General features: G+C 43.5%; 2 protein-coding genes across 6 annotated transcripts in view; one reads left to right on the forward strand and one right to left on the reverse strand.

Moving 5' to 3' along the window:
• The window catches only part of GAB3 (GRB2 associated binding protein 3), a 69,730-nt gene extending 67,549 nt beyond the window's left edge, over window positions 1-2,181 (reverse strand). For 2 of the 5 annotated variants that reach the window (XR_010475719.1, XM_021296753.2), the window contains exon 1: window positions 1,875-2,181. Coding sequence is in view for 2 of the 5 variants with exons in the window: in XM_021296753.2 (XP_021152428.2) it covers window positions 1,875-2,132 (258 nt within the window). In the remaining 3 variants the exon portion in view is untranslated. The remainder of the gene's footprint in view (window positions 1-1,874) is intronic. The other 3 variants (XR_002421986.2, XM_005509116.3, XM_065077936.1) reach the window with 2 other exon arrangements.
• A 12,206-nt stretch (window positions 2,182-14,387) lies between these two features.
• LOC102083499 (probable global transcription activator SNF2L1) overlaps window positions 14,388-17,853 on the forward strand; it is a 33,254-nt gene continuing 29,788 nt past the window's right edge. The window contains exons 1-2 of the mRNA XM_065077937.1: window positions 14,388-14,569; window positions 17,497-17,583. Coding sequence (XP_064934009.1) covers window positions 14,477-14,569; window positions 17,497-17,583 — 180 coding nt within the window. The 5' untranslated portion in view covers window positions 14,388-14,476. The remainder of the gene's footprint in view (window positions 14,570-17,496; window positions 17,584-17,853) is intronic.

A 17,853-nucleotide genomic window follows, 5' to 3' on the forward strand; every position in this document is an offset into this window, starting at 1 on the left:
CCTGGTGAAACTATACAAAAAGTGGCAAAAAATAGTTTGCAGCGGGTTAGAGACAATTTCTATTTGGCTTGTAGCATCCACTGTGTAATCAGTCATATAAGGAAGGACACTAATCTTTGCTGTACTTGCAGCAGATTTCGTTCTGCTTTATTATGGACAAAGGAGTAGTTTATCCTCCTAACCAGAAAACAAAGCCTAATCTACAGAGATCTGGCTAATCTAGTGGTTGATGTTTGAAGAATAACACAGACCCAGTTTCCCGAGGTTTTGTAGTGCAAAATCTGAGCAGAGCAGACTGCAACTAGTCTTGTGAGCTGATCAGAGCCCCCGTTGTGACTATTATCTTGGCTGTATAATGGGGGCTTTCAAATCCAGCTTTATCACATTCTGTTTTCTCTACTTTGCCCTTTTATGAATATTGAGTCATCAAAAATAGCTTCACTGACAGAGTTACTAATGATACCAGCTGGGTGAATCAGTGGCTCTTATATTGTCTAGTGCCTGCTATACAGCGCTCTTAGTACGCTCGTTACAAAATACAACAAAAATTAGATATCCGTATTTTAGTTGCAGCTCCCTTGAGACACATCATTGTCATTATTTTAGAACTGCAATGTGCTAGCTGAACAAAGCAAATATTCAGCCATTTCAATGCAATACTGTGATCGAAAGGAAGAAACTCTGTCTTAGAATAAGTTAAAAGTCAATTCTAACATCAGTAAATTATCCTTTCTCCTAGTTTTCAGTGCAAAGAAAAAATATACTACCAAATGACATCCACCACATTCTTTACAAGACAGTTATTCCGCATATTACTAGAAAAAGCTGACATCAGCAGTCCAGAAAAAATGCTGATAAACAGAAGTGAATATGACAAATGATGTAAGCTACGTATATGGCTCGAGTGTGATAGACACATACAGTGGCATCCTTCTAGTACAGAGCAGTGCTCCGGGGTAAGTTAGGTTAAAAGTGCATGACTCAAACGAATATTACCAATTCCAAAAGTGTCACAACAGTAAAAACACGCCTGGTGAAGAACCATCACAAATGAATATGCAAAATGGCCCACGATGGGCTTACATTTGTAATGCTGTCCCAAGTGTTTTTTTAAGGGTCATTTATTTCTGCCCGGAGCGCCTTCCTCGCAGACCTGCAATGCTACAGTTTGCTAAGCTTGCAACACCCCCACCCCCCAGCCCCTTTTTGCTTTTCCCCCAGAAAAGCAGGCAGGCAGATACAGAACGAAACGAGGGGCCCCCTTTGCACATACGGCAGCCGCAGCTCTGCATGCTGCGCTGGCCTCTCCCCACCAGCCCCCTTCACCTCCCAGCTATCAGCAACTTTACAGCATGGCATCTTCAAGGACCTTTATCGCAGGCAAAAAGTAAAGCTTTGTGCTGGCAACCGCATCTGGTGTATGAAATTGGTAAATAAATCTATTGCCTTTAGCAAGTGTCGTAGAAATTACGGAGCATCTTAACAAAGCAGAGCCTCAGAATTTAAAGCATTAGGGTTTTTTTCATGAGGTTCTTGCCCTTCCCTGGAAAAGAGACATCTGAAATTCCGTTACAACAATTCTGTTAGTTACAGTAACATTAACTGAAACCGAAATGTGGTTTTTAACCTAAGATCCGTTGCATAACAACTGAAGTATTATAATCTTACAAGCCAGGAAAGGTTAATTCCAAAGGGCACAAGAATATCGGTGAAAACTAAAATACTCCGTAAGTGCACGGACTTGTAAATCTTTTTGTTTTGGTCCAAAGAGAAGCCGAAACGGGCGAGACAATTCAAAGGCAGAGTGAGACACCGAGCACATGCCGAAACCCCTTTAGCGGGGGAAAAAAAATCAGCAGAGCCTCTGCACTTACGTATCTCTTGAGTTTCTTCTCGGGGGGTGATTTAATGAGCCATCCAGTGCAAACGACGTCCCCTGAGCTCATCTTCCCCCCCGGCGCGGAGCGGCGACGCGGGAGCCAGGGTGCGGGGTGGGCGGGCGTGAGTGCGCGCCTGTTTGTGTGCGTGTCCGTGCGGGTGCGTGTGTATTGTTCCCAGCCAATTTGGAACCAGCAGTAATCGGCTTCCTTCAGCTGTGCTCTGACACTGCTCCAGCGCGAGGAGGAAGTCATGACATTGATCACTGACACGGCCAGCCCTCCCTCCGCCGCACAATGCAACACACCGAGCACGTGATGGGCGCCCGCCGCCGCGCAGCCCGCGGCTGCGACACCCACCGCCCCCTGCGAGGATCGACTGGGGATAAGCCCCATGCTGCGGGGCAGCGCACCGCCGCTCTTCTGGGAACACACCCGCGCGGAGGTCACTGCGGGGAGGCAGGTGCCATGCCGCTGTCACAACTGAAAAACACCGCCGCAGAGTGCACAGCGCTGCTGGTACACTTGGAATCAGTGCCTCCCTCCAGGGGGGGAAACCCATGGCTTTTCAAGGACAGGCAGCTTGTGTTCATTTTTTAAGTTGCTTGTAACTTTGGCACCGTAGGAAACAATTATTTTGCAAATATAATAGGCCCGGGCAGGATCTCTCGGCAAAGCATATTTTAATAAGGGTTTTGCAAGACCGGGTGTTCAGCCTAAAGGTCGGCACACCTAATAGGGCGAAAAGCCCCTGCTTATATCCCCCCAAAATCCCGGCCGCAATTTCCCTCTCCTGTTCCCCATTGGTTGGTACTTCAGGGTTTACAGACCATCCCAACACATACAATACCCTTCCCCTTATCAATCTATTTATGATACGGATTCCTGGCACTTTGGCTACACTTCCCCTAGATTAACTTGTAAATACAGGTATCAGTATGTATGCAGGTTTCAGTATATATTCCAGGAAAAGACACTGTTTTACATTAAGCATTCGTAGTCTGATGTCTCTTGGTCCTTCCCCCCTGCTGGGATCAGGTGCCAGGTCCCCAGTTACGTAAAAACAACAGTTCTTCGTTAAATGTTCCTTACAGCACTAAAGTGGACCAAGTGATTCTTCAGTGGGTTTAACAGGTTTTTACAATTTCTGAGGAGTCTCACAGGGCTCTGCGCAGGCACAGCACCGGTGGTGCAGCCTGGCTCTGCAGGGTGGAGTCAGTGGCATCAGGCCTGGGGGGGAATTTAACGTTTTCACAGGACTTTTTGCCGCTGTGCAGCAGGGCGGGCTGACAACAGCGTGCAGTGTCACTGCTGGAACCTGACGAGCTGGGGACCATGCTTGTGTTTTTGAAGATTTTAAGCAAAAATATTGTGGCAATATGTATTTATAATATTTAATATAATAGGTAGTATAAATGGTGTATAATATATAAATATATGCCCTACGTACATTTACATAACAATATAAAAAATCTGTATAAACTCATAGCATCCTTGTTGCAAGTGCTTTACATTATCACCTGTCATAAAAGGATCTTGCCAGAAAAGAAAACTGTAATGGATAAACCATAAACACTTTATTTCAAATGTGCTCTGACTTCTCTAGATGGTTTTTTTTTTTTTAAGATAAAGTAACTTTAATGCAGCCTTGCAATATTATTTAATTCCCAGCCTGACGTTCTACCACGACCTTCACTCAGTTCCGTATATCCTTTATCCACAGTGATGTTTTAACAGCCTCACATGTTTAATAGCAGATTGGTGAACAAGGCTTTGTAACGCTTCTCCCTGGAGAGATGCACCCAGCCATGGAACTTATGTAGGGAAGGAAAGTCACACTTTCCTTACCCGTGTGACTGTGTCACTTTGACAGACACAATAGCCTTAAACCTGAAGGCTTTAAACCATGAGTCTGCCAGTGAATTGTGATATCCTTCATGTGTTACCCCTGCAGTGTTATAGCAGTACCCGTTTTTTACTGGATCATTCTTCAGGCACACGTGCAGCTGCGTAACCACTTGCAAGCAGGTGGCAGAGGGGATGGGGAGGGGGCCGCACAGGGTGCCGAGGAGCCTGCACTGCCAGACGGATACCAAACCACAGCCTGGGCTGAGCGCCGGCTCCACCGTCACTTGCGCCCAGTGATAATGCTGCTTAGATCACCTGTAGTGCACATGTCTTCAGCCACTTGTCCCTGCTCTTCTGCCATCTCCTCCATTACACGGGCACAGTGTGTTTGTGTGGCTACAGGAGAAACTGAATCAGAGAACTGTTTGGGAAAAAATGAGTCAAAAAAAAAAAAAAAAGATATTATTTTCCAGCTGAATCAGGACTAGTTTCCTGATCTGGTAAGTGCTGTGGCCTGCTGCACACATGTACCTGACCAATGGAGAGGGTGATGCAGGGGTGGGAATAAGAAATCAGCAGTTGCTTAAATGAGCACTTTTGCCCAAAAAATGTCTGCTGAGTGGTAGCCATGGTGACAGGGAGGGGTACATCAGTTCTGTTCCCCGCTAGATGCGCTGCTCGTCTGTCAGACGGCTCCTGTCCTCACTGCTGGAACGGCCCAGTTGCTTGTGAAACACCTGCCGAACTACTTGCACGTTGCAGCTCAGCATGTTCAGAACAAATACAATCTGTGCCAGTTTACTTATAGTGCCAGTAGCCTGAGGGGAAATACAGGAAGCCAGAAATCATAATTAAGCAGAGCATGTGGGGGTTAACAGGTTTGTTATGAAAGCTGCTGTGCCTTCTTGGCATTTGCACTCCAAACATTAAAAGAGCAAAGAAAGTTGTTTTCTTACCCTGCTAGTTTTTATTGTGTGGATAATGTGTCACGTATATATTTGACAATAGCAGGTTTAAAAATGAATGGTATCTAGCCCTGATGGAAGAAGTGGGATTTCACTTTTGTCTTGCTCCATGCACACATTTTTGAACCACTTTATCCTTCATCATGACGGTGAATGACAAGAGTCTTTGTTTTAAAAATCTTACTGTTGAAGACATGTAGAAAGTGGGATGAGCATGGAAACAGAATGGAAAGTAAAGGGAAAGAAGAGCAAAGAAAAAATTGATTTTGGCTGAACATTTCTGCAAAATCCCTGGGGTGTGCTATTTTAGTTCCAGGTTTTGCATTTATCCATTAGCATTTAGTTTCGGACTTCAAGTATGTTTTGAATACACACGCTCAAATCACTGGCAAAACCCAACTAAAAATGTTTAAAAATAAAAATTGTTTTCATAATATTGTTGCAATGCTGAAAGGTTTGAAAGTGTAGAATTAAATTTGTTTGCTTAGGTGTATTTGTCTTGCTTTTTAAGCTTTTATTTTATGTATATTGCATAGATACCTTGAAAGAGATCAGGTTTTGCTTGGTAACAATAACATCAGCCAGTGGTGCTCGCCTCTCCAAATCTGCTGTGGGCAGAGCTACAGGAATGTTCTCAAAAGTGACAGACCACTGAAACATCCCAAACCAGAATGAGCTGCAGTTAGGATAAAATTATCTTTCTTTCTATAGGAGATCAGAGCCAGTCTTAGCGAATCTTTGCAGTCTGACAAGACGGAAATTTTTTCTTGATGTGACACTTTCTAGAATAAAGTAATAAACTGAGAAGCCTTCGTGGGTATGAGCTGTAAATATGATTATAGAGAAAGCAAAAGTAAGTAAAATATAAAACATAAAACTGAAACGCCAGAAGGTAAAATCATTCTCCATTCTACACAAACTGCACACACTACTCAAGTTCTGATATGTCTCAATCAAATTACAAGAATCTGTCTTTATTTGGATCATGTTGGAGTGTTTCTCCTCAGCAGACTGACCTCCTACGTGCCACTAGCAAAGACCAGAGTAGGCATGACCCTGAACGTGTCTGCAGTTCACACCAGCCACATACCTAAGAGGAACTGTCTGCCCATCATGAAAATACTGGTCTAATCCTCCCCTTTCCTAACTTAAGCTATTGATGTTTCAGAGAAAAACAACAGTTGACTAATAACAAAACAGAAGAGAACAAATTGGCTAATGGCATTTGATGGGAAGTTCCTTCAGGACCTTACAGGCAACCGATTTGAAGAAGTAAGTGTGCTATTTAAGATTGCCCATTGCCGTGTTGCAGAGCAACTGGTGGTGGTATTATTGATGTTGAGAGCAGTGAAAGTCCTTCCTCCCCTGTGGAGAGAAGAATAGTCAGGATGGAGAGGATGGGAAGAACCAGGAGGATTAATTTTGTCCACAGACGTATAGGTATCAAAGCAGGAAGACGCACTGGAGTTACCAAGACTGACATTTCCACAGGTATATATTTTTCACAAAGTCTAGCCCCACATTTAATTTACAAAACCCTGCAGCGGTTGCGAAGGTTGGGGTGCATGCAAGACACAGCCATTGCCCTGGGAGAACAGCCCTTTTCTCTCATCCAGTGACTGATCCCTGTTTACATAGGGAGCTCGCACCACACTTACTCAGCAAAACGCTGACATGCCTCTGCAGCATTCCCACAGCCAGCAGAAAAGCCCAGCACCACAAAAAGGCATGACACAGTATATATGTTCCAGCTGTTCCTGACAGTTACCACTCCAATCCCCCCTGCTGACAAATATTTCACTCTCTTTCCATTCACAAGGACAAATTCAGCGAAGTCATGGGGGATAATCCAACCCCTTCTCTTCCTTTCAGTAGCCTGTCCTCACCATACAAATCAGATCTGAGGGAGGAGTGCACACAGATCATCAGAGCAACATCATTTGTTGTTGTTTAAACAATTAACTACAAAAATTGGAGCCTGACCACTGGCATACGATGGTGCTGAGCCTGTCTGCACGACACTGCTTAACTGAGGAATACCTTCTGTCTGAACTGGGCTGCGTACTCAGTCAGGCAGCGGGACCCAGTGGTCAGACAGATACCTGCTTTGAGCCACTGTGAAAATAAAAAGAAGAAAACAGACAGTTGAACGTTGCTGTGGTTTTGCTCCAGGAAGTATATGAACCATGGAAGCTGCATATGGGTATGGCCTTTATTGTTATGGACAAGTTAGAATGTAATTTTACCAAAAGCTCTCAGGACACGTAAGGAGAACTGTGTCAATCCATTTCAGAAAACAGACCCTCTGGCACTAATCTCCTCTGGGAAACAGCAGCAGGCACCGGCAGCTCAGAGGAAAGCCTCCCTTCAGGAACTGGTGGGAGAGCTGGCATTTCCGAATAGCCTGTTTATTTGCAAATGTACAACGGCCTTTTTCTAAAAGCTCCACTTTGGTACGAACCTCTGCCTGGGCACTTTTGCTCTGTCATCCACGGAAGCACACACTAAAAATGGCACTTCTGCTACTTTTCGGCTTCTGTTTGCAGACCAGTAAACAGTATGATGATGTCAACATAGCCTGTCAGGCAAGTCATGGCTGTTACATGTGCATCGGTATCAACCCTTTTCTGAGGATTCCTTGTGGGGTAATTTTATCAATGGCCCCTCAAAGTCAGCAAATAATCTTGTCTTTGTGTCTGAGGGAGGAGATACAAAAGTAGAGAAGATGGCTTTTTCAAAGAGCCAAAATTTCTAATTGTCTTAATTACTTTTAGAAGCTAAGAAAAATCTACTTCCTTTTTCATAGATAACAATGATGAATACTACTCAGCTCACATGTGAGAGCTCAACTTATATGGCAATTTGGAGGAATTTACCTGTGCATAGTCGATGGATTCTGGTGATATGACACAGACAAATCTGTAACAGCCAGAAATCCAAAATAATCTGTTTGACATCAAGATTAGGACATGTCTCTGCCAGATCGGAAATAGCGATTTATAATTACATTTTAATTTTAACCTCCTGAAAGCGAGGATTTGCTGAAACTAATTTACTCCAAACTATTTGGGGCAGCCTGAAGCATGGAAGGCCTGCAGAAACAGATGCAAAAAGAAGCCTCTAGTTTTATGTCTAAGTGAAAAAAAAAATCTATCCTAGCTATTTTCAGACTCACGAATGTGGAAGGCTTGTCATTAAGTACAGGATGGGTCTCAGCTTCCCTAAAATATTCTTACTGAGACCAGAGAACACTCCAGAGTGAGGAGAAAATGAACACGGGAAAATTAATGTGGGACGCTGTCTGCCTCTCTTCTCTATGTTGCCAAAAAATGCATTACTGGTGAGTTTTAGGAAGCCTACCTCTTACATTGTGACTTGTGAGACATGTTCATGCAGATGGCAAAACAGCGGGAGAGGCAGACACCTTCCCCTTCTACGGAACTGAAGGAAAAATGAACTACTACTTTATTTTAATTATGATTGAGTAGAGACTGTTCCAGCCAGCAGACCAGATTTCTGAACTACGTGTGTAAAAGTTTGCCTTGTGTGAAGAATGCAAATGCAGGAAAGGAAGAATTGTTTGGATGGCAGCTGTGTGTTTGAGGCTGTTACAAAAAAGGAAGAATGGTTACAGGATGAGGAAGAAAGAAGGCCCAGGCAGGGAAGCAAAACAGCAAAGAAAAGGGGGAGCGAGGGGAAAGACAGAAACAGATTCTGTGTGGCCTAGGATAAAATAAACCCAGCTACTCTAGTTCACTAGATCGGATAGCTCTCTGGAAAATATAACAGGTTTGGTCTAGTTTTCCACAGTGAGTGGATGCTGACAAGTAAAAATGGATTAAAAGGACAGGATTAAAAGTATTTTCTCAGCAGGATAAAGCCTGTGGCATTTTCACAGCAGGAAAAAGCCTGTGGCAACTGAAGTGATGGCTTTTGGCTTATGCAATGCAACTGCCATGTTTGCAAGGCTAATGGAGGCAGCACTTCAGAGCATCCTTCTGTGCATTTCCTGTATTTAGAGGAAACCCTGGTGCATGCTAAAACCTTTGAACAAGAACTGTTACATTTACAAATAGTCTGCGACCAGCTTAGGGATAACAGTGTGAAATCAAACCCACAGAAACAGGCTTTTGCTTAAGAAATGATTTATTTTGGGCAGAGAATTTGTGAAGAAAGAATTTCAAGCATCGTTAAAGAGAGTTAAAGTCTGTAGTGCATTGGCCTGCTTGCTGGATACTCACAAATATTCAGCATTTTCTAAGATTCTGTCTCTGTTACGGGCAGGTTATTTACAGGTTTTCAATGTTGCAAAACCACTGCATAGCTTAGAGAAGGAAAGGATGCCATTGCAGTGAGCAGCAAAGTATGTTTCAGATTTATTTCAGTTTTGAATACCTTTCACTTTCAACAAAACTGTTCTCTTCCGGTCAGGCGCTCTCTTGGCAAAATGCTCCCGGTTTTGGCAAAGTCGTAGCTTATTACATCAGAAATCATTGTATGACCTCCAAAGGAATCACTGACATCATTGTTTGTAGGTGGGCAAAATCTGGAGTCCACACAGCATACACAATTGTAACAGTGTTTATTAAAGTCTGGTTTATGGTAGTTCAAACTAATACAAATTAGTGTGGCTGCAATCCCACCCTCCATCTTGCCGTCTATCTGTTGCCGTGCTGCATTGGCACAGGCCCTCGTGTGTGTGGGCAGCTGAGTTGTTTTTCTGTGCTGATCTGAGGAAAAACTAGTAGCTCTCTTTGTTGAGCTCAATTTTTGCTTTTTAGAACCTTGAACTAACCCACCGCTCACCTGCAGAAACACCAGTAACAGTGCAAGGGATCAGGAACATGGAAACATGGCCACTACCTTTCATGTCAAAGTTGCAAAGGACCAAGGGTATCCATATAGGTAATTAAGGTTCCTGATAAGGCTCAGTAAATTAACACATTCTTCTGCGATCACATAAACTTGCCTCATCACATCCGTGAGGAGATGACAGCCTTCTCACTTTCATAATTTACCAAACTCTGAGAGTTCCTGCTTCTCCCACTGAGAAAATGAACACACAGCCGAAAAACAAAGTGGATACCAAGTGAAAAAATGTTTAGCAAAAAAATGGTGTGGTTGGGAAATACAGCCCTCTTAGAAGCCTTTGCAGTATCACCGTAAAGCTTTGGTTGCTAAAACCTGGAATTAAAAATGCAATATTGCATACAAGATGGGAAAAAATATGTATTTATAGATTTATTAGCTCATTGAACTAGATACAAAGGATACATCAGCTATTTTGTTAGAGTTTTCAACGCTGAATGAGGTTGGACTAAACGATCTTCAAGGGTCCCTTCCAATGCAAACCATTCTGTGAAACCATTCTGTGAGGTCTTGTATTTGCGAACCCTATTGGCAACCACAGAGACTGTCTGTTGGGTAAAATGAAAACTCCATGCAGAAAACTGACGCACGAATATAAAGCCTGCATCACAATAAATAAATAAATGAATGAATATTTCCCCTTTCTATAAAAATACTTAGTGCCAAACCTGTTAGAGTGCATTGCTTGGATGTCCTGGTGCCTGTAACCGAGGTAGAACTGGGTAATCACTTGTTTGTAGCCATGAACTACATCATGCGGGGGCTGGACTGCTCTTACCTGCTCAACTGCCACAGAGCTCTGCAGCAATGGACATCCTCAGAAATGACATCTGCCCCAAAACCTGGGTTACAAATGAGTGATGCATAATCCAAGAGCTCATTTTAGATTGCTTTTTGATTCCTTGGCCCTGTCACCATGAAACTCTGAACCAGTTAACAACTGAGATGAAAAGATAAGTATTTAATATAAGCAGTATTTAAATAGCAACACTTGAAATAGGCAACATTGTAACACTGCAGTCAGGGTAACGTGAGGTTAGTGCAGTGTGGTTGCTCACACTGGGTTTAGGCTAACGTAGGTATAAGGGTGGCAACTATGCAAGTCAACTCACAAACACCTCAGAGATAGTGCTTTTGTTACTCCCAAATCCTGTTTGTTTCTGAGCTATAAAGCTGTTTATTGCTTACAGCTAACATGTTTTACACAGTTGTGGTGTATCACTAGCGCATTTAAGCTAGAAATGGCTAGCCTAGCACATGTGGACTTCGGACTGTGGCATTTGATGGAGAGTCTCCTGCGTGTGCACAAGGGAGTGATCAGATCCCAAAGTCAGAGGACCGTACCTAGCCAAGGACCTTAAGCAGACGCTCTTGCCGTCCTGGGGGAATGGACATGATACAGTTCTAGAAGTAATCAAACAACGGAGGGTACAAGATGGTTTACAAATCTAATTTATATATATTTTTTTCTTATTCTTGATCGAGTCAGCTTTTAGACCGAGCAGTATTCACATCAGGTAGCACATTAAGGATCTCCCCAAAGCCAGGACCCCACCAGGCGGCCTCAGGCGAGCGCAGGTCGGTGTTGCCACCTAGTGGTACCCGACAGCGGTACCGTCACTTGTCAATTGGCTTTTCAGCCGGGAAGACACAAATCACAACCGGTATTTATGACATATTTTATTATTTAAGCCGTTCTTATCCACCGAATCAAGTTTTTTTAACCGCTAACAGCAGATAATTATCCACACAGTGCATTCACACGGCTCGATTACACATACATATGCTGTGTTACTTGGTTTGTGCAACAGTTGGGAGGACAACCCCACTTAAGGTGCTCAGAAAGTCCTTGAGGGCTCCTCTTTTTTCAGCAGGTGTATACACAACCCTGTCAGCTTCACTTGTATTCTGCAGCCATAGCCATTGCTTTTTGGTTGTGGTCCAAGTGACCCAACCTGTCGATGCTTGCACATGCTGGTGGCCCCTTATGGATTTGGCAGACGGGGTGCACTGAGTTTATCTGCTCTTGTGAATTCAACAGGTCTACTGGTCTCTAAAGCGCATCAGCTCTTGGGAGATTTTCACAGGCAATCTCTCAGTGTGTACTATTTATTTTTTCAGCCTGCTTTTTGGCAACATTTTTGCATCCATACCCATAGGTAGGTACCTATACAACTCATCCACACAAACAGACACAAAAAAGGCTTTTGTAACAACTTGGCCTATAAAATAATTCCAGAGAATACTAAGATTTCTTTTTAAAATTTACTCAAACCCAGCATATCTCTGCTAGAGAAATTAAGACCACTACAATTAGCCCCCCGTTTATGAAAGGCTGAGTAGTCAGTCCTTGATAGTAACGAAAATGCTCCTGGATCCGTATCTCATCAACTCTGAACACTCTTCAGCAGTGTCTGAAACATAAAAGCGGTTAACAGCCAGCCTAAGTGTATGCAATTTATCTTTTTGTGTCTGACAAGTACACATAATTCTCATCATAAAATATTACATGTACCATCTTTCTGAGCTAGGCAGAGGAGGCTTTCCTAATTGCTGTGAAGTCTGAGGGTGTGGGAGACTACACATTTAGCTGTGGTAATTGTGTATGGCAGACTGCAAATGAAGGGGTAATAAACCTGTGTAAACAAAGAACTAATACCTAAATCTACAACTTCAACATGACAGCGAGCTCCTTGCCTTCCAAACACAGAAAAAAAAATAAGAAAGAACAAGTAGAGAAAATCTGTGGATTTTTGCAAATATATTAGAAGAGATAGGAATAAAAAAATAGTATATGAAGTAAGTACAAAAAAGCACTTAATGAAGTTTTTTTGTAGTTAATTAGATTAGCACATGATAATACTGTTGCATGACTAAGTGATTTTTTCAGCCAATAGCCTGTGGATCCACAGGAATGCACAACATAGTCTAAAAGAAACAACTAAGAACATCTATTCAAAGTGCCAAATGCAAATGTTAAGCATGCAAGCAAAAAATATCCAAAAGGGACCTTTCAAGAAAGCAGCAGCTTGAATGTTTTGTACAGCATGTAATGTTCCTGCGAATTTCAAGTAAAAAGCAAGCTGTGACAAACACTGGAGTGTTTTGCATAAACAGAAGCTACAAGCATTTGAAACTGGAGTAGGAAAGTCAAATATTAAAAATGGTTAGCGAGCTATTTTCCGTAAAGACTAAGAACAAATGCGTCATAGACTGGAATTTTCCCACCTTTTAGAGATTTTACATCGCTAACGGTAAGCTCAGTTTTCTAGAGAGCCCTGCTAGGAAAAGCTCTGGAACGCTCCTTCAAAACCAGACATGTCACTCCTCTCAGTTGTGCTGTGAAAAATGTATTTCCCAAAGCTTTTAAAAGCAAATAATGTAGAAGGGCTACTGCAGACACTGTGGGCCTTGCTCTGCTGCAAACTATCCAATAGATGCAGAAGGCAACAGGGTGCTAAATAATTCGGAACAGCACTGTTACTGCTTTGGGGCTGTTTCACAACATGGAAAGGGGAGTACAGAGCTTAAATCTTCTATGTTGGACCACAATTTAGATACTGAATTTCAGAGTAATCAGGCAGTCATGGAAACAGTTCATAGCTATTTTTGTTCACAAAAATGGTCGATGCATGGATGGAAAAAAGGTCTCAGAGGTATTTCTAAATGCAGTATATGTGAGCAGCAATAACCCATTTGCTTGGCTTAGTTGTTGAGTTATGCAAAAAGATCTTGATAACGGCTGCTGAGCTTTTTACTGGAATGAAAAAGCTTTTATTGCTCATTCCGCGTACAAGGGTAGGGTTTCACCTATTCATCTGGACAGAGTGCTCACAATATAGCCTTCTTAAGTAATCACCAGGTAAAATGGCTGGTTTGGAGCTCTTCATTTTTTAAAACTGCCATGTCCAGTGTTGTTTTGGAATCCTTTAGCAGTATGAGCAAAGATACAGCTCAGCAATTAAACATCTGAATGTCTTGCACAGCCAGTGAGAAACCTCTGTTGACAGTAACTATGCTGAATGCCTTCATTAGTGCAATTTTCAATATGAAAAACACAACCATTGTTAAATTTGAAATGGAAAAAAAAAAATCTTATAAGCTTCTCTTGCTCTGGGAACTCCAGTTGTACCTCTTAGCCCTGCAGATGTTTAGAGATTATTTCGTCTCTCAAATAAAGCCCACAACACTTAGGAAAACACACTAGCAATTTACAAGAGTATTTGAAGCCAAGGAGAATGAACTGCAAGTATGAAGTTTTCTGCCTTGTACCATTGTCTGGCTCATGCAGCACCTTATCCTTTTTCCAGCTCTCCATGACCTCACCCAGGAGTCCTTCTTTCACAAGAGGTCTAGAGCCCGCGTGCTTTACCTGCCTGTGCCAGCACCACGGGCACTCCTCTCTGGGAAGACATGGGAGCAGAGCACATTTTACTCCCTTCTCTCTCACCATATTTCCCCACAGATACGACAAGGAGCAATGGGTACAAACTAGAGCACAGGAGGTTCCATTTAAATTTGAGAAGAAACTTCTTCTCAGTGAGGGTGGCAGAGCCTGGCCCAGGCTGCCCAAGCAGGTTGTGGAGTCTCCTTCTGTGCAGACATTCCAAGCCGCCTGGACACCTTCCTGTGTAACCTCATCTGGGTGTTCCTGCTCCATGGGGGGATTGCACTGGATCAGCTTTTCAGGGCCCTTCCAACCCCTGACATTCTGCGGATCTGTGGTACCGCACCCCCGGGGTGCCGCCGGGCACCGGTCCCGAGCAGGACCCCGTTCTCGCGCCGCCGTTAACCCCCCGCGGCCCGCCCGCAGAAGTATCGCGAGACGCGCGGGCGGGCCCGGCGGGAGGGGCGGGGCCGCGTAGTGTTTGGGGCGGTGGGGCCGCCCCCCGCTGGCTCAAGGTGCCGCCGCGCAGGATGGACCCGGGTCCCGCGGAGCCGTGCAGCTCCGCCGAGGAGCCGTGCACCTCTGCCGCTGCGGCCTCTGCGCAGGAGCCCAGCGCCGAGGAGGTACCGCTCCAGGGGCGGGTGGGGGGACCCGGCGGGCGGCGGAGTCTCCGGGAACGATCGTGTCTGGCCCCGCTGCCGCCTCCTACAGCCGCGCCGCCCTGGCCCCGAGACCGCCGCCCGACCCTGAGGCCGCCCGGGCCGCTGGCAGCGCGCCCGCTTCTCTGCCGCAGCCCGCGGGGGCCCGTCCGGGCCACAGCCGGAGCCCAGCCTACGCGGCGGCCCTGCAGGCCGGACACAGCCCTCGCCTCCTGGTCTGCCCTTCAGCCACCGCCGCCCGCACGGTCCGGGTGCCCCGTTCCCTGCCACGCAGCCCGGGCACGGCGGTGCTGGCCCTTCCGCCCGGGCTCCAGTGCCGTGCGGCCGGCTGTGCCACCCGCCAGCCCCGCAGCCCGTGCGCTCCGGCAGGGCCCGGCCGCTGCTGCCCCCCGCGCTGCTGGCTCCCCTGGCCCGGGGGAAGCTGTCCTGGAGGGGCGGGGAGCAGCAGGAGCTGGGAGCCCCTCGGGGTGAGGGCCCGGGGCGGCTGAACCGCCTGTCCCAGCCCTTCCCTCTGCTCAGCTGAACTGCGGCCCCGGGGCAGAACAAGCCCTCAGCGGAGCACAGCCCGCCAGCCTCCTCCTTCAGGTTTTCTTGTTTGAAAGAAAAAAAGACAGACTAGGGTATGAGGAATGTGGAAAGTGACGTATTTGGGTATCCTTGGAAACGGAATGAGATTTAACCTGAGGAATGAAGCTTATAAAAACTTAGTAAGAAGGTTGACCATGTGCCATATCTTTGCTATTGGAGAAAATTGCAGAAATACTGATATTAGTGCAATCAGAATTATCATTCCAATTAATGAAAGTCAATTTTTGCCTGGAAAGAGCACTTGATTTTTTATTTCATTGTTTGTATATGCAAACAGCTATGAGATACAGTATAATGTAATTCTGAACATTACCTCATTATTCAGGGAAAAGGTTTCTGTATTGGATACAACTTATTCTACAAAATGTTATGCATATCAGCTGTTAAAAAGTTCATGCTAAAGGTTTAGAGGATGCCAGAATGCCTGCCTGGAGAAGTAATTTGAAAGCAGTGAATAGTTTCAAATATTATCAACATTGTGTTACTGTGCCATACTGGTCAATATATTTCTTAAAGGAAGGAGGAAAAAAAAAGGATTTTGTTGTTTGAGCTTTAATTCAGGCTGTGGAGTTTCATTTCACGTGTGGCCACAGGTCTGTTACACACACTCACCTGAGGTAGACAGACAACTTTTTTCCAGTATCACATATCTATGTAATTTATTTCTAAGGGAAGTGAGAGTGACATCTGAAATGGCATACTGTCAGTTTTGTTCTCCTCTAAGGAGGAGTATTTTGTCACTAATAACAAGGATTTGGCCTGATATTAGTTTGACAGTCTCTTGCTGGAGTTTATAGTATGTAGGAATACAACGGACGTGTGAATATACACATATGACCTGCTCTTTAGCATGTTGGGGTAGCAGTCCCCTCCTAACATTCCTTTCTGATTGAAGAAGCTGTAAGTGAATAGAACATTTCTATTTGCAATATAGTAATTTGGCCTTGCAAAGCCAAACTCATGCATTCATAAAATAATCAATTTGTCAAATAACTTCATTATACACTTAGTAGTGTTCACCTTTGCAGAGAATCTTGCCTTTGGGCCAAAATTTGAAAAGGTGGTCTCTGACTCGAGAAAATGTTCCTTCCATTTGCACGGTTGTGCTTGAAGTTAGCGAGTAAGTTGGCACATATATTTATCAGTAACAGTTCTGAAATTTAAGTGTAATGTTGCTTGACAGACTTACATATTTAGTCCCATTTTGGTCTGGTTTTGCTACTTGAGCCTGTATAGTTTAGATAATTATCATTGTTATTTTATTGCAGTTATAGTAGGTTGATACTTACAGTGCTTGTCAGATTACGACTCTTACATTTTACATAGAGATGTGCTTTGGGAGTGCCTTTCAGATTATTCAGTGCTTTTCAAAAACATTTTTGTAATTTAATGCATCTCAAAAAATAAGTGTATGTGTAGATATATATATATATATATATATATATATATATATATATATATATATATAATTTTTACTTCAAAAACTGAATTGGGAAAACAAATATCCACCAAACGTTTTTCATATGATTCTCTTTCTGAAAGGATATTTTGCCAGTATAGCAACGTAGCAGTTTAATTTGTGGAAACTGCTTTGAGCTTCCTGATTGAAGACAGAAATGAATCTTGTAAAGTATAAGAGTCAGACATTTTGGTTACAGTTTCTTAAATTTGTGTCATTTATGGTAAATGAGGTAGTTCGCTGTTAACTGTCGAGGAGCATACCATGCAGGGGTTGCTCTGTGGATTGATTTGGTTGTTTAATTTGTGTCTCTTCCTAGGCATATGGCTTAGTGTAGTTAAACCTGCGTTCGCAAGTCAACTCTGACTATTAATCTAGGAGTGAAAACAAACAAACAGAACCCAACCACGATGCAAGTGACAGAAATTTACGGTTAGGAATTTTACATTTAGAAATCGCATTTAATTTTAAAAAATATCTTATGAAGATATTAAATTTAATCACGCATTTAAAGCATGATCTCTGTGAAAGATCTTCATCCTCTTTTAGTACTTTCTTTCAATGCTTTCAACTTGGATCCTATTTGTAGAGATAAGCATGAGGATGAGGGAGATCTTCAACTTATATTTTATCTGGTCGGATCTCTGCTTTAGTTTCGTCATGGATATGAGGTTCTGCTCTGGGTGAAATAATATGATTAATGCAGTCACTTCATTTTGAAAGAATTATTTTTAAACAGCAGCATGCTTATCTTGCAGTGTGTAGGTTTATTCAGTTTGCTATATATTTGTTTTAGTAAATAAATAAGCTGATATTTATAAAGTGTTTAAAATTTGAATTCCAGAAAAATGATCCCCCGTTTCAACTCAAACTTCCTCCAAAGGCAGCTAGACCTGAAAAAGAAGTCGACCCAGAATATGAAGAGAAGATGGTAAGTGTTTTCATGACAAAATATACTGCAGCTTTTTATGACATCTTTTGTTTGCTTGAACTAGATCAACACAGTTACAAGGAGTTATTGCAGACTGGATGTGTCAGAAAAGAAAAACGAATCACGGTTCCTTTAAATGACTGGTGCAGTGTGGTGTTTCTCACAGTGGCTGACCATAGATACTTAGTGAAGATGATGAGAACAGAGGAAACAGAGAGCGGTAGTTCTGTTAAAGCTCTTCCAAGTGTTTTTGTCTGCATGATTTCTGGA

This window comes from Columba livia, chromosome 12, assembly GCF_036013475.1.
Source record: "Columba livia isolate bColLiv1 breed racing homer chromosome 12, bColLiv1.pat.W.v2, whole genome shotgun sequence".
Taxonomy (NCBI): domain Eukaryota; kingdom Metazoa; phylum Chordata; class Aves; order Columbiformes; family Columbidae; genus Columba; species Columba livia.